We start from the raw sequence: 25,405 nt of genomic DNA on the forward strand, positions 1-25,405 counted from the left end.
CAAAACTTACACAGTGCTTAATATATGCCTGTTATAACCGAAGTTTCTCAAAAGTGGCACTATTGACCTTTTGGACCAAAATGTCGATTCTGTGCATAGTAGGATCACACTAGCATCTCTTGCCTCCATCCAGTAGGTGTTGGAATGACTCCCTTTTCCCCTAGTTGTGACACCAGTCTGTCTCCGCTGTGTCAAATACACCCTGAGAAGCAAAATACCTCCCCAACACTCCACTTTCTAAACTCTCTATATAAATTCTTTTAAGTCTTCTAACAACCTAACAGGCAGGTTATTATCTCTCTTTTATAAAGGAAGAAATATAATCATTTGCCTCATATTACACAGCTAGTAACTCATGGAACTGTGATTCAAAACCAGCAATTCTGCTCTAGTCAGTGCTCTATTCTGCCCATTTATAGATGAAGAAACTCAGAAAAAGCAAAGCTCAAATAACTTACTTGTCCAAGATGACAGAGCTAATAAGTTATGAAAGCAGGACTCAAATCCAGGTCTGAGTGACCTCAAAGTCTATGCTCTAAAATATTAAGCCAATTGTTATCAGACTTTAATGTGCCTAAAAATTACTTTGGGAGCTTGTTAAAAATGCAGATTTGTGGCTCTTACCTTCAGGGATTGATTTTATAGGTCTGGGGTATAACCCAGGAATCTGCATTTATACAAACATCCCAAGTGATTCTGATGCAGTTGGTCCCCAGGCCACACTGTGAGAAACTATTTTTCACTGCCCCACCATCCCACCCCAGAAAGAACAGAATGATAAGTATAAAAGGAGCAAAGTGTAAAAAACGAGTAGAAAAATTTTAAGGAGCATCATTATTCAGATACAGTGTAAAAGGGGAAATAAAATTAGTAGTCACAGATGAGAGATAATGGGATATTTTAAAAAGGAGTTGTTTTGGGACCAATTCCTACCTTCTGAAGTCTATTCTTAGAATACAGTTTATACAAACTCACAAAATGTTAGAAAATGAGTAGATGGTATAGTATGACATTTATGATTTTATTAGATGCCCTACCTGGATGAAAACCACTCTGAAAGAAATGGCATCTATGACACCAGCAATGTCTTCCAACGTATAGCACCATTTCAGTTCTTTGTATCAATAAAGGATAGAGGTGAGCACAAAAGGCAGGCCCCTATGATTCAAAAAGCTGCTTATAAGAAGAGAAACCATAACACCTGTACCTTTTAGCCACCCTGCTTTCCTAAAATATATCTTTTGTTCTGGTGTTCCTCTGTTCCATATTATCCATAGATCCTTGTGACCTGCCAAGGTCAGGTCCAGACTGCCTGCAGGTCTTCAAAATGTATCACAATGAGGCTACAAAGTATTTTTCCAACTTTACTCCAAATTTTCTGAGACAAAATCCTTCAGCTCCAGACAGGCCAATGTATTTCTACATCATAACTCCCTATCCCTTGGACACACCATATTCTACAACTTTGCTGTGCCTATTTTCCCTTCCTAGAGTTGCTTCTCTTCTTTTTTCCATCTATTCCAAACTCAGCCAGTCTTTAAAGACTATTCTAGTCTCACATTGCCCATGGCGTCTCACTGTCCACCGGGACCTCTTCTTTCTTTGAACACCCAACTGAATGTTTATGTCACTCCCACATTTATACTTTGAAGCCCTAACCTCCCCGTGTGGCTATATTTGGAGATGGGGCCTCTAAGAAATAATTAAGATTAAATGAGATCAGAAGGGCAAGCCCTGATCAGATAGAATTAATGTCCTTATAAGAAGAGACACCAGAGGGCTTGGCCTCTCCCTTTCCTTCTCCGCATACATTCACTGAAGAGAATGAGGACAAAGTGAGAAGGTGGCCATCTGCAAGCAAGAAAGAGTCCTCACCAGAAACCAAATCAGCCGGAACCCTGATCTTGGACTCTGGCCACAGGAACTATGAGAAAATAAATTTCTGTTGTTTAAGCCACCCCATCTATGATATTTTGTTATGGCAGCCTGAGTTAACTCATACTGCAGAGAATGAGCATTACAGCAAGCACTCAGTAAACAGGTGCTGAATAAATCAAATTGGTGGGGTCTTGGCAGCAGAGTACTAGAGAATATCACCAGGATCTGTTTCCTCACTCCTCCCAGCAAAATTTCTCCTTGTATCACCATGGAGAATGTAATTGGGACAGATTCCAAAGTGAAACATCCAAGGGATGGGGATGGGAAACTCTCTCCCCACTAAGAAGTATGAGGAACATGACATCTTCTCAGATACAGAGTGGAGCTTCATCAATGTGCTAGCAGCACTGAAAAGCCAATGGCTGATTCCAGAGGCTATTTCACTCCTGGATAATCGGTGTGCATTGCTATCATCACTCTGTTCTTTTCAGGTAAGCTTTTCTCCCTGCTATTAATAAATCACCATTACAGAGGCACCAATAAGGATAAACTGCTTGTCCTGGAATTAAACTTTAAAATGTCACCTGATCAATACCCTACTACGGTTATGCTAAATAATCACTGACTGAAACTATTGTCTAGAGGTCTGAATTCAGGTCAAGAAATTAGAAACTCAAATTTAATTTCATTTCTGCCACCAATGATATTCTGTCCACATCTCCCATTATTCAACTATAAAATAGGTGTGGTAACATTTACAGGAGTATGCATTAATTAGGAAATTCACGTAAACTGCTTTTAACAGAGTGAATAACTATGCCAGTGTTGAACACTTTAAGACTGCTTCAATGAATCAGTGCAGATCACTATGACCTTACTGGTCCCATGCCTTCTTGTGCTCAGGCTAACTTTATAAAGGACATATAGACAGTGACAGACTCAACAATCACCAGCAAGAGTACAAGAAAAATTACTGCAGGTCCAAACATCTCTGAAGTCAGAGTGCTCTTGGCAATGTCAACAAACTACTTTGTTTCTCAGTTTTCTATAAAATATGAAAAATGCACTGTCATAAATGTTGGGACAATTGAGATAATGTGAAAGTGTTTTAAGAATTACCTAATAAGATACTGGTATTTAACTTCAGACTCATTAGGCAAATAATACTGACCCAACAAGTCAGAGAATTCTCAGTTTCAGTCTTCACTTTGGAATATATTCATTATGAGACTCTAAGCAAGCCAGCTTGCTTCTCTGGAGTTTTATCACCTCCAAAAAGGGAAAGGAACATACAGCTGTCTGAAGATCACTCCATCTTGGTGCATCAACATAACCATTCTGCATCATTCAGTGATTAGGGACAAGTGAGATATTTATGAGTTTTCTCTAAAGCAGAGTTTTAAAAAAAATCAACAGCAAGTACTTTATAAACTCATCTAAAATTTAGGAATAATATGTCAGCAAATGTAGACGTGATCTCTATAAATGCTAACAGTCCAAAAGTTTCTTTATAGCAAAGAACACGTGAATAGAAGAGCAAGCAGCTACTTTCAGCTTCTATTTCCAATTATATTTCTTTATGAGAAATAGGAATTTGAACTTCAGAGGCCAGTTTGGTCCTAAGCATAAAAAGATGACTTTGATAGGGTTCTTTTAGTAGAGATAATGCAAATTAATATATAATTGGAACATAAACATTTTAAAAATTTAAGCTTCTGACTTTCCAGAGAGGATAACATCACATTTTACCATACTGTCTTTTTTCTATACTATATGTGCATGCATATGGTTACTTTGGTTACTTTAGCAAGCAGCAAACCTATTCAATGTTTAGCATGCCTGGCAACCACAGACAAATCAGCTATTATTTGAGTCCAGGGATCAGCAAACTTTTTCTGTGAAAGATCAAGTAGTAAATATTTTAGGTTTTACAGGCTATATGGTGTCTATTGCAACTACTCAGTCCTGCTGTAATAGTGGAAAAGAAGTCATAGATAGCATGTAAAAGAATAAATGTGGCTGTTTTCCAATAAGACAGGTAGGACTTGACCTGCAGGTCATAGTTTGCTAAACTTGGAATGTATTAGATGGTTCCTAGGATTAGTGAGGAATGTGGCTTAATTCTAAGAACTAAGAAGATCATCAGGGCCTTGGGAGGAGGAGAAAGGAAGGCTTATACAGACACACAGCATTCCCAAGGGAGGAAAGGTGTACCAAATCTAATTTGCCTGACAGAAATAGGAGTTGGCTGAGGTTTGAATAGAATTCCAGCAGTGTGAGGCATAGCTGGATCCCTGAGATAGTTCTGGGAGGCCTAGAAAAATCCTACTTACATGGTATCCAAAAGTACATGCTAGAGATTTTTGCTAATTAGGAACACGATATTCAGGGAGTTAGAAAGCTTAGCCAAAGGTCAAAAGGCTATTCAGGAGGGTAAATGATATCCTTACCTTCAGCTGGGAGAGTTATAGTTACTTTAGGTGAGTTAGTTATTTTCTTAGTCATTGGCTAAGTTTTCTAACTGATTACAAAAAAATTTTTTTTGAACTAAATTTTTAAGAACATGTATGTGATTGACAAGATTGCCTACCAATTATGAAATAAATATGATTTTAGTCACCAACAATTAAAAGTTTACCACTATGGTTTACTGGAAAGACTACTAGAAAGGTATACTTCAGGAAGAAGAAAACTGAATCCAGAAGGGAGGAGAAAAATGAAGAAAAAATAGTAAAAAAAAAAAAAGTGATAAACATATGAATAAATCTAAAATAAAAGGAATGATGTGATGAGGAGTGTTAGGGTGGGAGGAGTTTCTTAAGACTGGATGGCCAGTGAAGATTTTTCTGAGGAGGTGACATTTAAATTGAGAGCTGAATGACAAGGATCTAGCCATGCAGAGATAGGAAGGAAGCAACCCAAATAAGAAGAGAGCTGACATAAAGGGATATGGTTGGCATGTTTGAAGAACAGAAAGAAAACTTGTATTGTGAGAAGTTCATGCATGAGCAAGGGGGTGAGTAGGAGATAGGTTAAACAGGTAGGCAAAGGTCATATTATATAGGAACTTCCTTCACTGTGTTGAAACAATGGGATTTGCATTTTAAAAAGAGTACTTAATTTGACCTAGAGAGACTTATTAGATAGAAGGGAGATGAATTAAGAATATATTTTGGTAAACCAGGTGAGAGATGATGGTGGGTTGGACTAGGGTGGTAGAAGACAAGATGGAAAGAAGTAAACAGCTTTGGGATATATTTGGAAGGTTAACAAGACTTGCTGACATTTTGAATACAGAGGGTGAGGGAAAGAGAAGAATCAAAGATGACTCCTAGTTTTCTGGCTTGAGCTGAATGGTTACTTTTACCTAGAAGGGAAGATTTTAGATGGAATAGATTTGTAGGAAAAATCAAGAGTTCTGTTTTGGATATGTTTCATTTGAGATGTCCATTTGAAATTTAAGTGGAGATATCAACTGGATACTTGTTATGTGAATCATAAGGGAGAGGTCAAGGATGAAGATACAAATGTGGTAGTCATCAGAACGTATACAATATTTCAAGTCTTGATACCAGATGATGTTTAGCCAGGGGTTAGCCATTAACGTTTAAAGAACTCTTTTTAGTAATATGGTTATGATGGAAAAAAAAAAAAAAAAGAATTTACCTTCTGGAGATACATACTGAAATATTTACAAAGTGAAATGATATCTGGAATTTGCTTCAAAATAATGGGGGGAAGAAGACAGAGGTATAGGTTGGTCATAATTATTATTTGTTGAAGTGTGGGCCTGGAGTTAATGATATTTCAGTTTACCAATCTATCTATGTTTGTATATATTTAAAGTTTTCTATCATAAAAATTTTTAAATATCCTGTTAGAATAGCTATAATCAACAGGACAAGTAATAACAAATGCTGAAGAGGATGTGGAGAAAAAGGAACCCTCAGACACTGCTGGTGTAATGGCTGAAAAATGACTGCTAGAAATTTATTACTTGCAGGAAAATTACTGCTTGACTATGCCCATAAGAACATGGCTATGTCCGTAGAAACATAAGCTGTTACCCATAGGAACATAACATTCTAAACAAGCTTTCTGCTTCTGTAACCCTGCTTACGCACCTGACCTGTGAGTTGAAAGGTAGTGAATAGAAGAAAGATAGCCCTTTGTGTTCAGACAGAATGAAGAATGGGATTTGAGGCTTAAAAACCCTGTACCTCGACATTTCAGGGATGCTTAATTTGGGGTCTGTGTACCCCTGGCAGACCCAGCTGGCTGAATAAAGAGTGTTTCCTATAACTCACCGAGTTCCAGTGGTCCGTGTGTCTTTTGGGGGCTGGCGGCTACAACACTGGTGGGTCTGTAAGTTAGTACAGCCACTACGGAAAACAGTATGGAAGGCCCTCAAAAAATTAAGAATTGATCTACCATATGATCTAGCAATCCTTCTACTGGGTATTTACCCTGAAGACTTGAAAACTCATATCCAAAAAGATACTTGCACACTGATACTTGCATACTTGCCACTGTTCATACCAGCATTATTCAAAGTGGCCAGAGCATGGAAGCAAATGAAGTGTCCTACAATAGATGACTGGATAAAGAAGCTGTGGGGTGTGTGTGTGTGTGTGTGTGTGTGTGTGTGTGTGTGTGTGTGTGTGTGTGTGTATACATACATACATACATACATATACATATACACAATGGAATATTACTCAGTCATAAGAAGAGATGAAATACTGCCATTTACAACAACATGGATGGACCTTGAGATAATCATACTAAGCGAAATAAGCCAGACAAAAAAAGTTGAAAATCACATGCTATCACTTATATGTGGGATATAAACCTAACAGCAACAAATGAACAGGACTAACAAACAGAGACTCATGGACATGGACAATGGATTGACTAGTGGTTACCAGATGGTAGGGGGAACGGGGGAGGGGAGAGGTAGATGGGAGGAAAAAAATTAAATCATTTCATTTCTTCAATTAAAAAAATAAAAAATAAACATGAAGTTTAAAATAAAATGACAATAAATAAAAGGACTCATTGTAAGATGGTCTACATTAAAGGGTGGTCCTGTAGTACTGATTCCATGGTCAACATTATAAACAAAGCACTTAGAAAAAAAGAAAGCCAGATTAATCAGAGGTTCATGAGCAAGAGAGTAAGATTAAACAGGTAGCCAAAGGTCATATATATAGGACCTTGTTCAGTGTGGGGATATGACTGGATTTACGTTTAAGAAAGAGACTTGGCTGTTCTATGAATACATTGGCAGGGCAAAACATTAAGCAAGGATTATCTTAAATTCTTGTGCCCTAAGCATAATTTGTAAAGAGGTCAACTCATATAGCTAGCTGCTTTAGAGGTACATTTTTAGTCCTCATAATATCTCCATAAGCTAGGTATTGTGGATCACTATTGTACAGGTTGGGAAACCTCAGCTGAGAAAAGCTATGTCAAAAGTCACACCAGTGGTGTGATTCAAATCTTTGTCTGATTCCAGTGCTTGCATTTGCTCATTATGCAATATTACCCCCTAATCTGTGGACACCAAAGAGTTGCAGAGATGGCAGATAGGCTATTGGTGCTAAAAATGACAGTGGAGCAATTCCCTCCTGGCCACAAACCAGACTAACCACACTCAATTAGGTTCTCTTGATCCAGACTAACCAGATAGAAATGATGACCATGGGTACATTCCTAAGCCAAAATTTAACTAGTATACCTGTTATTTAATTTAACTGGTATATCGATATTTCCACCTCTCAGCCCATTTTCAGTACTAATGTCAGAAGAGATTTTTATTTTAAAAATTTTTTAAAAATCCCAACTCACACTACCTTCCTTCTTAAAAACTTTCTGCCTACAAAATCTACATGATAAAGGCCAAATGTTTCAACGTATCATGCAAGGATATTCATGGTCTGTCTCAGCAGTCCTCAAACTTTCTTCTCAGGATTCCTTTATACTGTTAAAAATCACTGAGAACAGCAAGGGTTCTTGTTTATGTGGATTTTATCCACTGACATTTATCATATTCACAATTAAAATTGAGAAAATTTTTAAAGTTATTAATTCATTAGAAAATAACAAACCCTTTAAATATTAACCTAAACAATATTTTTTCAAATCTCTTTGATATCTCTTTCAAATTGCTTTAATAGAACACACCTAAATTCTCATGCGTGTTTCTGCATTCAATCTACTGTGGTAAGTTATTTTGGCTAAATTATATGAAAAAAATCTAGCAGGAAGGGAAGAGTACATTAGTGGCCTTTTACATAATTGTGAATTTTCCTCCTTGGTACTATACCAGAACTTGGTAAGTGGTAGTTCCTTAAGGGTTACTTTCAATGTAGGATCTGAAACCATATCAGTGAACTTTTTGTGTTCAGTTACATTAAAATCCATTGGTCTAACTTGCAGTTTTACTCATGAATCTTTTACTCCTGGGTCATTTGGAAGTTACTAGTTCACTCAGTTAAGCAGATCTTCCAAATGTTGACACATTTCATTATATAATATTGAAAAATCTTTTTGCTAATACCACCAACAATCTCATCAGAAAAATGTTCAAGTATTAACAAGCCATCAAGGTTATGGTGATAAGTAGAAATTTTCAAAAATTCTTTCTTATTTTTGCTTTAAAGTTTAAATTTTACCATTGACAACAAATATTGCCAGTTGTTTCTGCTGAATAATTGTCTCACTACATTCACTCTTTAAGAAAATACCTGCCAAACACTCAAGAGTGAACAACCACAATTCATCAGTCACTCGTTCTTTCGAGATGGTCCATGAAAAAAGGGATTTTGTAATTCAAATTTTGAAAAAACTATTTCACGAGTGTTTTTCTTTAAGACAACTATTAAACTTTGGTTTCTAGCATAAGTACTCTATGTGTACTTTCCGTTTAATCACACAGATATATATTTTTAAACAGACATATATTCAAGAGTTGAGATTTAATAACTTTACAACTTCATCAAGGTCATTCTTAAGTGAAACCAATGTTTTGGGTTTTCTTTTTTAAATCTATTAATATAATATGGTGGCATGGCTTTGATTTGTGCTAAGGTATAAGTAGTTTTACCTGTTGTAACACAGTGAAAAATACAAATAATGTCTTAGTATTATGAAAATGGTGAATTTTGCAAGGTCACTATTTGACCTTGCATGAACCACATTTGAAGAACCACTTTTCTATTCATTATCCTTTTCCAGTCACCTGTCCTGCTCCTGTTTACCAAAATCATCTCTGTGATTTTGCATGTTATTCTTTTTTCCCTACAATGTCTTCTATAATGAGCAGGCAAAATCTTATTTGTCTTTCAAGACCTGGTTTGTATTTCACTTTTAAGACGTCTCCTTGAGGCTCATTTTTGTGCTTCTGTACCACTCCTCATAAACATTGTTTTAGCATTTATCACATGGAGAGCAGAGGGGCTACTATCATTTTAAAACACCCAATACGTGCAAGACTCTGTGCTAATTCTTTTGCTTATTTTCTCATTATACCCTCTAATCCTATGTGATAAGTATCATTATAGCCACTGTACACAGAAGGACCAGACAGACAGCTGAAGCTGACATAAAACCCAATTATTTCAGCAGTGCCAAAATTTCCCACCTATTTGTTCCTATTGACACTGTTAAATACTCAATTTATGTTGCCTGAACAGTCAAATAAATAAATGAACTTAGTGATAATTTAACCCCATAATAAAAGGCTCTTCAAAGTCCCTCATGTTTCAGAGCCTCCATTCTGGTCTTCAGTAGAGTATTTTTCATTCCTTATTCCTTATGTACAGTTTGGATTTGGAATCATTTACTCATAGAAAAACTTATATATTCATTCCATACAGCAGTGTGTTTCCAGGTATAGCATGGTGACTTAATGATTACACTGCTGTCAAGCCAGAAACATAAATGTTGACATTTGAAAAAAATGTTTTTCTCCTCGAAGTTGCTTCAGGAAAATACCAATGGTGTCTCCAAGTAAATGAGGTGGTTATTGTAAAAACAAATGGTGTATAGTTTTCAATATGTGTATTCATGTTTTAAACTTTTTGAAAAGCTAAAAAAACTATTTAATATCTCTTTTCTACTTAGTCTTGGACATTATGAAATGTGAAAATTCCAGTATGCCTGTAAGAAAAGCATAATACCTCAAAATTGCTTTACTTAGATGCAGCACATATCTTTAGAATGGTGGTGAGAGTTAAGTGGTTCCAAAGGTGTGGCCCCAGGACCAGCAGCATCAGCATCACCTAAGATTGCTAGAAACACAAATTATTAGGACCCACCTCAGACCTCTGAATCAGACACTACGGGGGTGGGTGCCAGCAATCTGTGTTTCACAGCCCTCCAGTTATTGTTGTGATGTATGGTTAAACCTGAGAACTCATGAGAAAAACTAATCACATCATCTGGATTCATGGATGTTACCTATAAAGAATTGATACATTTTAGAAGATATGACTGGCCCATGTATTACCAAATCTGTGAAAATATAAGCCGTATAGTAAGAAGTCTATCATGCCAAGGGCCTGGGCCATCCTCATGCCTACATATAGTGGCATGAAGCTAAAGTAGAGAGTTTCATCCTATAGAAGAGAGGCCAAATAATTCCTTGGCTCTGCCTTCCAGGATGCAGGTAAATATCCCATAGCCATACTTAATGAGGAGCAAGGCCATTCTAATCTGCAAGAACTATCTGCCATTCCCTCACAAGTAACTCCAACCATGTGCTGTCTAAATTGCTTCTTTTCTAAGTAAAACACTAACCTATAATACGTGCATTTTATTACTACTGGACTACAACATTCTATCATCCACTTTCAACTACCAGTGACACACTATCATAAATGTACTCCTAGTAGCACTATTCTATTGCTTTGGTATTACATGGAATTAAGGAAAACAGGAACTTGCTAGCATTTTGACAACTATTTGTAGGTATGTAAAAAGCCTATTTTAGCATTTATCGCATTGAGAGCAGAGAATATAAATATAAATATAAAGAATATATATAAAATTTCCTAGCATTTTGCTAGAAAAAGTGAAGGCATTAAGTGATCACTTCATTTTTATTTATACTTTTCTAAAAAAAAAAAAATACTATTGAGAGAATCTGCCCAGTTTATTGTCCTTGCCAGAGAGATCACACCTGTTAGAGAAGTTTTACTGTCAATCAGGAGGGAGGATGACCCAGAATCAGATGAATGAAGTACTTGGAGCATATGTTTAAGCATAAAAAGACAGGAGATATAAGGAAATCATCCCATTTATTACAAAACTGGGATAGCAGTTCCTTGTTTTTATTGGTAGTTCATTAATCTTGCTTACAATACATATGAGAAAGAAAAAACTTAAGCTTCCTAAAGTTTGTGAATGATTAAAAGAGAAAATACAAAAATTTTGTTTGATCTTGTATTCATTAACAAGGTCAACATTATAGGAAGAATACAAGCTTTAGAGTGAGGCAAATCAGGGTTTGAATTCTGACTCTGACTAACTGTATAAATGTCAATTCTTAACTTACTAGATTTTTAGTTTCCTCATCTGAAGAGTACAACCAATTTGTAGGGCTGTCATAAGGATTTGAGATAAATATCTGGGCTGTGCCTTACACAGAGTAGATGATCATTAAACAGTTATTACAGTATTAAAGAAAACTAATGACTAGAGAACTGATGTGGACATATACTCTGCCTTGCTAAACAGAGGAATTATACCATGGGTCTCAATATCAATAACCAACATCTTCAATTTCACTTACATGAGAAATAACTATTAACAGCTTGTACACCACGCCCCATCCCCATCCCACTCTGCAACACTTGGAAGGACAGAAAGAGAAAGCAATGAAAAATCAAATATTCCCTTAAAATAAACTACCGCATATAGAGATAACAACTTGGTGAGCCAAATAGAATTGCTTGAAGAGTTTTATGTCATCTACAGTGAGGGGAAGAACAGTACCACCACTTATTCATTTAATCCTGTTTTGTCCACACACTATCATAGCATTTCAAAGTAACATATTATTTATTACTATTAAGGTGTTACGGATTTATTTGCTTTTCTAGGTGAAAGCCCCTCTGCATTCACCAGAATGTAGCAGGCTACTTTAAAGTTCCAGGGCCATAAATCTTGTCCAGTGCAATAAGATCACTTTAATAATGTGCTAATCTTGGAATGCAGTTATAGATAGATGACCAGTAAGTGCTACTTACAAACAAAAATGGCTCTTCTGTAATCTTAAAGATATAAAAAAACCTACCACCTGAAAATGTGTTTAAAAATTTCCTATATTCTGCCAGTCTATTTTACATACCTGAGAATTTTTTTAGGAATCTGTGGAGAAGAATGACTCCTTTTCTTCTCTAGGTCCTGGAGTAAGCCATCCTTTGTTCCACCCTTCTCCATGATTGCTGACTGGTCTGCCCTGGCCTTGCTCTGATCCCCACTGAGGTGTCCTTGGGCAGGGTCACACCTGTACATGAAGATGATGGCTGGCTTCTCACTGGATTCTCCTTTTGCCTCTGTGAACCAGTGATGGCGTTGAACTGGAGGAGGGGGTAGCATGTGGATGACTGTGCCATCCAGGCCTACCAGTTTCCCTTTCTCTCGGTCTTTCTCTTTATCATCCTCCTCATCTGTTTTCCGACGGCGGAAGAAGCTTTTAAATGATATCCAGCGTTTAGGTTTTGCATCAGCTGCCCGCCTGCTGCTTTCAGAGTGCAAAACTGATTCGGCTTCTGTTGACCTGGTAGAGCTGGTTGGCTTTGTCCAGTTGGTGAAATGCTTCTGCAAAAGGTTACTTGCATGGTAAGGGGAGGAAGTAGAGCGTGGTGGGGGAAAAGGAGGTGGTGACTCACCTTGGGGATCAGTCACTAATTTGGAGGGAGGGGTGGGGACTGACTTTGCCAGTGGATCTTTCTGTACTTTGGTGGTAAGATCTTCTGTGATTTGAGGTGCTTCAGCCTCACTACTGGGCTGAGATGTAAAGAGAGATTTGGGCCGGACTGGTGTACTCTTAGCAGCATCAACATCTGGGGGAACTGCATATAGCTCTTCCACACTGCAAGCTTTAGGGCCAGACTGGGGCATTTCTGGAGGAGACTGTGGGGGTTGGATAGAAGCCACAATCTGAGAAAGCACTGTACTTGCTTTCTCCCTGGTGCTGCTGCCACTGCCCACTATCTGAGACTCCTGAGCGCCTTCTATTTTGGCAACAGGTTCTTGAGTGGTTCTCTGGATCTTTGTTGGGGAGTTGTGGCTGGAACTATAGATTCTCTGTGGTGAAGATTGACCTCTGTTAAGACAGCTGTTAAATTCCTGGACCTTCTGAGCCACTGAGCCCCTTTTATACTCTGTGCTGTTTGAAAACCCTTTAGCTTGGGGACATTCAGTGGGTTTGCAAGTGGTGTCATCAGACACTTTGCTTGCAGTTTCTATTTCTTCATAAGTATGGCTTATTATACTTGTGGTTTTTTCCTTTACTGAAAGTTCACCACTTGTTCCGAGAAAACTTTTATAAATGGCTAGATTGTCATATGCATTTGGATTGATTACAATGGGAACCTTGACAGCATTTTTGGAACTCCGAGCATAAGCTGGCTCATCATGAATGATAATTGGAAAAGGTGGCATACCAGCATTGTTATAACTATTAAATTTTATTTCAGACAGATTAGGTGACTTAACAGGGATGGTTCTGGAGGAAATGTTTGTAGCTATAGGTGAAGTAGGTGCTGATTTGTGACAGTTTTTCCTTGGAGGGACATTTGGTCCAGTTCCACCACTAATTAATTCTACCTTAGGGATCTTTTGTCGTGGACTAGTGCTGGAAGTCCAAACTTCCTGGTATCGAATTGCACTGGATTTCTGGGAATGGGCACTTACGAGTCCTGATGTCAATGCAGGTGATGTTACTGGAGAGTTTGGAGTAGAAGATGAGCTTTTTGTCTTGGGGCTATTAACAGGGCCCTCCAGGTGCTCACTGGCCATGGCTGCAGACACGTCCACAATAGTATATGGCTTGCACAATGGCTGTTCAAGATTCACAACGCGATAGGGCTTCGCTTGTTCTTCTATAGGAACGAGGTTTATGGTTACTGCTTGCCCAGCAATATCTGTAGAGGCTTTACTTTCTTCCTTCTCAGTTTGTACAGCAATCTTGCCATCTTTCTCTTCTAATCGGAGAGCAAGGACTGCTTTGTGTGTCTCTGGAACTTTCACTGAGCTTCCGGATGCTTGTGATAAATCTTTCTCCTGATTATTACCAGAGAGGCTTTCATAATTGGACTCACTTTCCTTCATGTCCTTAGAATCTCCGGGGTTGCCAGGAGATACTCCCCCATTACAAATCTTCTGGGATATACTACTGGCTGTCTCTGAACGTGATTCTTCTGTTAAAGATGATTCTGGTGATGTGGAGTCAGATGACACCATGCTCTGAAGACTTCCTGGTACATAGGAGACTACAGAATTCTCTTCATAACCATTCAGGATTTCATCATAACTGTCATCATAATCTACAGCACAGATTCTCTGCAGAGACTTATTTCGTAGAGGAACAGTATTCCATTTTTTGTTCACACAGAATCGAACAGGAGATAAAGTGTTTGCCCTAAAGTTTGCAAAGCGAGGTTGCCCTCTCATGCGAATCTCCATGGCCAACAGCTCTTCATCACTCTCATCCCAGCTCTCATGCTCCTCCTCCATGTTACTGAAGAGTTCATCTTCTTCACTCTCCTCACCACTAGAAAACTCTGGGTAACAGAACCGGCCCCCGTCATTACTGATCACTTCTGTGCTCCCACTCAGAATAACATGCTTGCCCTGAGTATCCTTCATCCCACCCATCATGCAACTTGGTGGAAGCTTTCTTTCCAATGATCGTTTATAGCAATCATTTATTCTTTCTAAGAATGTTTCTCTAGAGTTTGCTTCATTTCCTCTTATCTGAGGAGTAGTATCCAAGCCTGCTATCTCCTTCAACACTTCGGTTAGTCCATTATTGTTATTTGGTATCTTCTTTGCACTATCATTATTGCCATAAGGTTTAGGAACACGGCTAAATCCTTCAATATCATCTTCATTATTATTATTAAGTGGTTTCTGAGTCAAGGCTGTCCTGTTTCGGTTCCTCCCTATGATGACAGGTTTGTTCTCACTTTGTTCTTGGATACTAAGCTCACCACATATACTTTGCCCATCTGCTACCATCATAGTGGGCTTAACAGCTATAGTGGGTTTTTTAGCCACAGGAGGCCGGAAATTTCCGGTGTTCCTGATTCGGTGGTTGTTACTGTGACTGGTATTAGTTTTCACATTGCCATGGGTGATGGGTGCCTTCTCAGGGTCTGGGGGAAACTGGTGCAAGCTTTTAGGTTTAAAGCAGTTCTTGCATTCTCCAGGTTTCCAAACGTGTTCAGTAAAGGTGCTACAAGCAGACATTTTTTAAAATAGAACTTCATAAACAATGCTTTCCTTTCAGTGCATAGCAATACTTTCATCCGTTAGTTTTCACCTCCCCTATGTATCACGGCAGCTCTTGTTAAGAGTGATCAACCTGTGGGGAAGGAGAGGGGAAAGGAAGAAAATCTGAATGCAAAAGGCACTATGAGGCTTTTCATGATGAATAGCTTGATAAAATTGGCTCCATTCCTTAAATTAAAAGATTGAGAAAAAACTAATGTGGGTACAATCAGAACTCTCTTTAGCCAATCAGCACTTTAGAAAGTTAGTTTTTTAACCATAATCTTATGCATTCTCCTGAAACCATATCTAATCCTTCAGTTGATGTCTCTGGCAATGATACTGTGACCTCCCCCCTGGAAATGCCTTTGAAACTGCTCTGTTATCCACCAGTCTGACATTTCTTGTGAGTTCTTCTTCTACCCACTCTATATATTTTGAATATCTCATAGACTCCTCAAAATCAATGCATTAAAAACTAACCCTCTAAATACTCCATTCCTCAAGTTCAAGAAACTATTTTACTCTATCCCTTCTCTCCTCCCCAGGCCCCTTTCTTACTCTTGTCTTTTATTCTAGTTCAATTAATGTCACTATCATTCACCTCAATTGCTAAGCTTCAACCTTCAGACCATTCTTGACACCTCTCCCCTCACTTCAAAGTCCGCATCTTACTAACTCCCTAGTCTTGCCAATTTTATTTATTACATTTCACTAGAACTCATTCTTGCCATTACCAGACACAGAGTAATTCAAATATTCACAATCTGTTGCCTAGATTCCTCCATAAACTTAACTGATCTTCACATCTATAGTCTCGCCCTATTCCAATCTAACCTCTCTACACTTGTTAGGAGTTACTAGATTAGAATCTACATTTTAATGAGATTCTCAGATGATTCCAACTGTTCTATACTACCACCAAATTTTACTTTCTAAAATGCTAATATGATCATATTCTTATCTAGCTTAATTATTCTGTGGTTTAATCTTACCAAATGTCAGTGTGCAGACAGCAGGTTGCTAGCTAAATAAGAACCACCCAGGAAACCACCCTAGATGTACCTAGTCAATCTCTGAGGGGATCTGATTTTAAACAACAAATTCTCCAGGTAATTCCTTGAGTGCTGAGGTATTGGAACCTCTGAGTTATAGTATGGAATACAAGCTCCTTAGCTTTCATGATATGGTCCTTGCCTCCCTTCTAGCATATGTCTTGAAAATCAGGTAGCCTTAAACACCAGATTCCACTGGGCTAATCCGTGGCACCATCAAAGCCATTCAGATATATTTCCATGAACAAGCATTTTGTCTATTCCCTCACTTAAAGAAGTTTTTGAGTTTTTTTTAAGGCCTGGGATACATCTGATTCATCTTTATATGTCTAGTATAATATGCGGAATACACACTGGTTGATTAAATGTGCTTGTTTTAAGGTTTATCTTTTTAAAAATAAAACTCGTGGCTCTCTCTCATCTTAGGTACATAGCTGCAGATTTTCCCAAAGAACATCACTATAGTCTTCCATCTGCGTTGGATATTATAATAAAGTTGGCAGTAGGTATGTACATGTAAGAACTATCTTCATAACTGGAAAGGTTAACTCTATTTATGTACAATGACAGTGACAGGATCCTTGCTTTGGTCAGAAACCCAGTGTTTTTGCCAAGTTTCAGCATGTTTATAAAGAAGAAAAATATATTTTCTTAAAAATATATATACACAGACTGACATCAAAAACATGGTGGAGTGAGAGATGTCCCCAGACCTATGCCCTTGCAACAACAATAAGCTAATCATTTAAAAATCAACAAAAAACACCCAAATTGCCAGGACGTCAGAGTGTAGCATCTGTGCATAAGAGATACCACAGGTCAGAACACCGGTGTTGGGCAGTGGACTGGGAGAAACAAAGAAGCTGCCTCTTGCAGCCGGAATTCCCTGTATGAGGAGGGTGAGGGGAGAAAGTGTGGTGAGTTCCCTGCCTCGGAGAGCTACAAGCTCCCTGTGGCCAGTGGCAGTGTCAGGACATCAGGTCAGAAAGCAGAGAAACGAGGATGGCAGAAAAGCAGGAATGGAAGGTAAACAGTTGATTTTCACCCACCACAGTTTCAAAACCAAGGCCCTTCCCCCATAGACTCCAAGCCCGAAAACTGCGAAACCCCAGAGGAATCTGAGCAAACACTACAGAAACTAACACTAACACTGACTGGAACTGAGACTGAGAGAGTAGCAAGTGTGATTAAATATCTATAAGGAAAAAAAAGAGACATTATTAAGACTGTATATAAAGCATAGATCCAAGAGGCTTAGATGCCACCTACTGGAAACAAAAAGAAAAGCACTTTCCTTGAAATAGGCTAGGGCCCATTATATAATATTTTTTTCTGAGGGGGGTGGGGGGGGGAAGCAGAATACACTTCCATTAGTGTCCAGGCAAAGAAACAGTCCATTAAACACCATAAACAACCATGGAGACAAGGCATCTTATCTGGAGAAAAATCTCCAGATAATAAGCTTAGATATCAAAATATGCAGCTTAAACGATAGAGATTCAGGATGGTACTTCTGAAAAAACTCAATGAGATCCAAAACAAACCATATCAACAATTTCAGGAATTAAAAAATGACTAGATGAACAGAATGAGTTCTTTGGCAAGGAGATTTAATTCACCCCTCCCCCCCCCACACACAAACAGAATACATCTTCTGGAGATTATAAACACTGCAAAAGTTGAAAAATGAAATAGCAAGCTTGGGAAATAGAGTCAACCAAATGGAGGAAAGGATCAGTGATATCGAAGACAAAAATTTAGAAATAAATTAGAAAGAAGAAGAGAGAAACCAAAGAATGAAAAATAAAAAGAAAGATAAGAACTAGCTGATACCATCAGGAAAGGAAACATAAGAATAATGGGCGTTACCAAAGGCGAGGAAAAGAAGCGGGGACTAGGAAGCATTTTCAGACAAATAATGGACGAGAATTTCCCAAATCTAAAGAATGAGCTGGAACTTGGAATTCAAGAAGTCAAACAAACACTCAATTATCTCAACCCAAAAAGGCTTTCACCAAGACACATTGTATTAAAGTTATCAAAAGTCAGTGATAAAGAGAATTCTCAGGGCAGCGAGGCAGAAGAAAACAGTAATGTATAAAGGAAACCCATTAGATTATCATCAGCCTTCTCAATGCAGACCTTAAAAGCCAGAAAGGAATGGAATCAAATATTTAAATTATCACGTGAAAGTAACTACCAGCCAAGAATAATGTATCCAGCTAAGCTCACTTTTAGATATGAATGAGAAATAAAGACCTTTTCAGACATACAAAACTTAGGAATTTCTCCACTACAAGGCCTGTACTACAGGAAATACTGAAAGAGGTCAGCTTACCTAAAACAAAATGACAAAAAACAAAACAAAACAGAACAAAAAACAAACCACCACCACAATCAATAACAACAACAACAACAACAACAAAACATAATTAGGAGTAAAGAGACTAGCAGGCTGATAGAAGCAGAGTACAATCTTTACTAAGACCTGGTCCTAGTACAATCTTTACTAGGACCAGGCCATTGTAAGCTGAAAATAAGAAGAGATTTGTTATAGCAAGATAGTAATGAACATTCAGCAGACATAAGGACACAATGAGACAGCAATGACTGAAAAGGAGAGGATTCAAAGATCCAAATTCACAAAGGGGAATGGAGATAAGGCACAGGCAGAAGAAAAGGGACTACTGTATATATACAACTATCCTTTTCATATTTGTAGTGGTAAACATAGGGCGAAGATTTAGAATGGAACTATATAACTTAAAATAACTAGGACCAGAGGGAAAATCCACAAAAGCCAACCAAAATAAAGAAAACAGAAACACAAGGACAAGGAAGCAATGGAAACACAGAGCTACCAGAAAGCAAAAGATAAAACGGCTATAAGCAGACCTCATATTGCAATAATCACCCTAAATGCAAATGGATTGAACTCACCAATAAAAAGGCACAGAGTTGCAGAATGGATCAAAAAACAAAACCTAACCATATGCTGCCTCCAGGAGACACATCTCAGTTCCAAAGACAAATATAGACTCAAACTGATAGGGTGGAAAATGATATTTCAAGCAAATGGCATTCAGAGAAAAGCAAGAGTTGAGGTACTAATATTGGACAAAATAGACTTCGAAATCAAAAAGGTAAAGAAAGATACAGAGGGACACTTCATAATGATAAAGGGAATCATGTACCAAGACGAAATAACACTTGTTAATATCTATGCTCCCAATCAGGGAGCCCTGAAATATGTAAAGCAATTACTAACAGAACTGAAGAGAGAAACAGACCAAAACACTTTCATTTTAGGGACCTAAATACCCCACTGTCAGATATGGACAGATCATCCAACAGAAAATTATAAGGAAATAACATCCTTAAATGAAACATTAGACCAACTGGACATAATTGACATTTACAGAGCCTTCCATCCCAAAATAGCTGCTTATATATTCTTCTCTAGTGCATAGAGAACATTTTCAAGGACTGACTACATACTGGGACACAGAGATAGCCTCAACAAATATAAGAGGGTTGAAATCATATTAACCATATTCTCCGATCATAATGCTTTGAAACTAGAGATCAAGTGTAAAAAGAAAGCGGGAAGAACCACAAATACGTGGAGATTAAACAACATGCTCCTGAAGAATAACTGGGTCAGAAAAACATAAGAAGAGAGTTAAGAGATACATAGAAACAAATGATCATGATAGTAAAACATATCAAAACTTTTGGGACACAACAAAAGCAATCATAAGAGAAAAGTTCTTATCAATAAAGGCCTATCTCCAAAAACAAGAACAAGCCCAACTAAACAATCTAACATTTCATCTTAAAAAACTAGAAATGGAAGAACAAATGAAGCCTAAAACCAGCAGAAGGAAAGATATAATCAAAATTAGAGTAGAATTAAAGGAAATTGAAAACAAATAAACAAAAATAGCAGAAAAAAATAAATGCAACAAAGAGCTGGCTCTTTGAGAAGGTAAATAAAATTGACAAACCCCTGGCTAGACTCACTAAAGAAAAAAGAGAAAGGATACAAATAAAAACGGGGATGAAAGGGAAAATTATGACAGACACTTAAGAAATACAAAGGATCTTAAAAAGAATACTATCAAAAAGTATATAACACTAAATTTAATAACCTAGAAGAAATGGACCAGTACTTAGAAAAATACAACCTTCCTAGACTGAATCAAGAAGAACAGGACAATCTAAATAGACTGATCAGCAGTATGGAAATTAAAACAATTATCAAAAAAATTACCAAAATGTAAAAGTCCAGGACCAGATGGCTTAACCAGTGAATTCTACCAAACATTCAAAGAAGATTTAATACCTATTCTCTTCAAACTCTTCCAAAAAACTGAAGAGAAGACAATACTTCCCAACTGATTTTATGGGGCCAATATTACCTTGATACCAAAACTTGGCAAAAATAACTCAAAATAAGAAAACTACAGACCACTATCTCTCATGAACACAGACACAAAAATCCTAAAGAAGATACTAGTAAACCAAATACAGCAACATATTAAAAAGATTATACACCATGATCAAGTAGGCTTCATCCCAGGGGTACAGGGATGGTTGAACATACGCAAATCAATTAATGTGCTACATCACATAAACAAATTAAAAAATAAGAATCATATGATCATGTCAATAGATGCAGAAAAAAGCCTTTGAGAAGATACAGCATCTATTTATGATCAAAACACTTAACAAAATTGGTATAGAAGGAAAGTACCTTAACATAATAAAGGCCATATATGATGATCCCTCAGCCAACATTATATACTTAATGATAAAAAACTAAAAACCTTCCCTCTAAGATCAGGAACAAGGCAAGGCTGTCCACTATTGCCACTGTTATTCGATATGACATTGGAGGTCCTAGTGACTGCAATCAGGCAAGGGAAAGATATAAAAGGCATCCAAGTAGGAAATGAAGTCAAACTGTCACTATTTGAGGATGACATGATTCTCTATATAGAAAACCGTAAAGATTCCACAAGAACACTACCAGAAACAAAAAGCAAATACAGTAACGTCTCTGTATACAAAATCAACATTCAAAACTCCACGGCATTCCTATACTCTAATAATGAATTGTCAGAAAGAGAAGTGGAAAAAAATAATTTCTTTTGCAATTGCAACAACAACAACAAAAATACCTAGGAATAAATCTAAGAAAACATGTGAAGGACCTATATAATGAAAACTATAAGACCCTATAAAAAGAAATTGAAGAAGATACAAAGAAATGGAAAGATATTCCGTATTCTTGGATTGGAAGAATCAACATTGTTAAAATGACCATATTACCTAAAGCATTATGCAGATCTCCATCAAAATCCCATTGGCATTTTCGAAAGAAATAGAACAAAAAATCATCAGATTTATATAGAAGCACAAAAGACCCTGAATTGCCAAAGCCATCCTGAGACAAAAAACGATGTTGGAGGCATCATCTGCCTGACTTCAAATTATACTACAATGCGACAACAATCAAAACGGTATGGCATTGGCAGAAAAACAGACACACAGACAAGGAGAACAGAATTAAGAGTCCAGAAGTAAACCCATATTCATATGGGCAAATAATTTCCAACAAAAAAACCCAAAAACATACAGTGAAGAAAGGACAGCCTCTTCAATAAGTGGTGCTTGGAAAACTGGTAGGCCACCTGCAAAAGAATGAAACTAGACTGCTGTCTATTACCACACACCAAAATTAACTCAAAATGGATTAAGGACCTGAAGAGAAGACCTGAAACAATAAAATGCATAGAAGAAAACACAGGAACTAAACTCAAGGACCTTGGACTTAAAAGAGGATTTTATGAATCTGACCTCAAAGGCAAGGGAAGTAAAAGCTAAAATAAATGAATGGGACTACATCAAACTTAAAAGCTTCTGCTCAGCAAAAGAAAATGTCAACAAGGTAAAGAGACAACCATCTGAATGGGAAAATATATTTGCAAGCAATGCCTCCAATAAGAGCTTAATATCCAAAATATACAAAGAACTCATGACTCAATAACAAGAACAACAACAACAAAAACAAATGATCCAATCAAAAATGAGCAGAGGACCTGAACAGACATTTCTCCCTAGAGGACATACAAATGATTAACAGATATATGGAAAGATGCTCAACATCGCTAGCTATTAGGGAAATGCAAATCAAAACCACAATGAGATACCATGTCACACCTGTTAGGATAGCTATAATCAATAGGACAAGTAACAACAAATGCTAGAGAGGATGTGGAGAAATAGGAGCCCTCATATACTGATGGTGTGACTTCAAATACACACACACACACACACACACACACACACACAGCTAAGCCCCTTATAAACAATACTCATAAAGCACTCTGCCTCAGTGAAAGAAGTACAGACTGAAAGATCAAAGAACTCCATAAGAAGAACCCATCAAACCAGCCAAAATCTAAGTTCATTATTTGCTGGAGATCACTGAACTGCTGTTTCAATAAGATTCAAATATATTTTTCAATTGTTTGAAAGCATTTATTACTCTTTCAGATATTCTGAAAGATACATCCCTTAGTTGATGAACACAGTCAAAAAACATACTCAAAAATAATAGCTATAAATGTGATGACATAGAAGCCAGATGAGAATTCATTAAGGGAAAGAAGACATTATTCAAATACTGCTGGCAGATAATGGAGAATGAGGACCTAAATGTGCCCACTGGACTTGGTGCTGTAAGCTCATTGGTGATCTTAGCATGAACTATTTTGGTGTGATGGTGGAGATGGAAAGCAGACTGTGGTGCACTGATGAAGAATGAGGAGATAAGAGAGATTTGTAGGTAACTTTTTGGAGAAGTTTAGGTGTAAAGTATGGGTTTGTCTAAAAAGAATTTCCTTATTTTAAGGTGGCAGAAACTATATCATGTTGAATGCTAATATTGGATAAAGACACAGATGAGTGGTAGAGGCTGAAAAGATAGGAAAAAAAAGAGGTCGATAATCACAAAACTTAGAATGTTAAAACTGAGTAGGCCCCTAGATCACTCTTTCTGTTTTGTAAATGAGGTAAAACTGAGACCCAGAAAGATAGGCCACACAGTAAATGAAAAAGACCTAGAAGTGTGACTCAAGACTATACCTACCTACAATATGCTTTGTTTTTATTTTTTCTTTTATATATGCTCTCTGTGAGACATAAGAAAAGCATAAAGAAAACAGAAATCATGTGTAATAGTGTTACTCTATTAACATTTGGAACAGTTCCTGTCAATCGCCAAGAATTTTCTTAAAAAACAAAAACAAAAAAACAACATTCCCTGTCCATTCAGCACTATGTGGCATTGAATACAATAAGGCATCCTGGCCTAATAGCTTGTTAACCAAGCTAAATCCACTGTTGGTGAGAGGGATTAAATTTTCTCTTTATAAGTAGTACAGTATATTTTCTTTTTCCAAGACTGGTTGATAAATAGTAAAACTAATTTCCTACTTTGAGTGCAAGTAGGTTAGTTCTGTCAAGGGATGGTTGTTGAGTTGATTAGCAGCTGTAACATTACTCACAGGATAGGCAAATGAGATTCACATTCACTAGCAACACAATTAGCTTATGTCAGTGCCGTGTGCAACAGAAACCCATCAATAAAACTGAGACCTTGGATTTGACATTCTTTTACAAGTTCTGTGTACATCTGCATTCACGCTGAGATGAACCAAGCAAACACCTTTAGCAAGCACCAGATGGAGCTGCTGTCTAAGCCACTAAGCCTTAACTATGAGGTTTTCATTTTTCGACACTAATTATGTTTGCAGACAAAGATGTGTACTTAAAGACAGCGTCGAAACTATTTTAATTTATAATGGCTCTTACAAAGAGAAGCTGTTTCAGATGTAGCTCTGTTCAAAAAGCAATCCTTAGACTTTACTGCCTTGTGAAATGACTTCAGTAGCAATCAATAGCTAGCAGCTTTGCCTGCTCAACATTGACACTCTTAAAATGGAAAACTCTAGTCACCAAAGTTATGCTTGAGGAAAAAAAAAATGTTTCCCAAGGCACTTAAGTAAAGGAAATATGACAGTCTACCCTGGACTTATCTAAGTTGAATAATAAAGAACTGTCACCTGAAAAATAAAAACCGGTCTGATATGGAATACCCAAATGGAATATTTGATAAGAAAAGCTCATTTGCTTCCACATTCCTTATAATCTCAAAGCAAATCCTCAGATGAAATGGTCAATGGGAGAGTTTAATGGCTGAATTGCCCCTAGAAGCTAGCCAGAATTCCAAGACCTAAAATATGGTTTCATATTTGACAGCTTTCAAGACCAAAGCCATTCAGGCTACAGATAAAGCTATTCAAGAGTAGTTTATTGCACTTCAAGTCATGACAGCTTTTTAAGAACATATTACTGCTTTTACTCTCTCTACTGCTATGCAATGACAATAACTAGTTTGCTTCTAGTCCAACAGTTTAAAGCAAATTTGATACTAAACAATTAAATCCACACTGGATTTCAATCTTGGAATAAACAGGCTGGCAGAAAGAGCTGGAGCTCCTTAAACTGAATGCAGTGTCCAAGTCAACCAAAAGGGGGAGAGTGTTGTAGATGGTATATTAAACACCATATATACAGCATTTCCTAAAGGTGCCCAAGGAAAATCAGTTTATAATAAAGGAGGATGGGGAATGGATTGCTAAGTTCCTTCCCCAAACCTGTGACTCCCAGAGGCCATTATTTCTCTTCATAAAATCTGTCACATTACCACAGAGACAAAGTCAAGAATCCTCACTGCTGTACATAGGCTTTTAAGGACACTCTCACTAAAGAACTATTGCCTATGTCATTCTACACAATCCATCTCTAGGAAACTAGGGTAAAATTTACAAGTCAAGGTTTTCATTAGGCTTTTGTAATGGAACATATGGATCACTTATATAAAAAAAGAAAAAGAAAAT

The 25,405-nt window shown here is 37.3% G+C and overlaps 1 protein-coding gene across 13 annotated transcripts in view; it reads right to left on the reverse strand.

Moving 5' to 3' along the window:
- Nucleotides 1–25,405, reverse strand: part of PEAK1 (pseudopodium enriched atypical kinase 1) — a 255,006-nt gene that overhangs the window by 51,027 nt on the left and 178,574 nt on the right. For all 13 annotated transcript variants that reach the window (XM_036239172.1, XM_016144088.2, XM_016144084.2 and 10 more), the window contains one exon: nt 12,233–15,475. In XM_036239172.1, coding sequence (XP_036095065.1) covers nt 12,233–15,360 — 3,128 coding nt within the window. In that variant the 5' untranslated portion in view covers nt 15,361–15,475. The remainder of the gene's footprint in view (nt 1–12,232; nt 15,476–25,405) is intronic.

Source organism: Rousettus aegyptiacus, unplaced genomic scaffold (assembly GCF_014176215.1).
Source record: "Rousettus aegyptiacus isolate mRouAeg1 unplaced genomic scaffold, mRouAeg1.p scaffold_m13_p_3, whole genome shotgun sequence".
Lineage (NCBI taxonomy): Eukaryota > Metazoa > Chordata > Mammalia > Chiroptera > Pteropodidae > Rousettus > Rousettus aegyptiacus.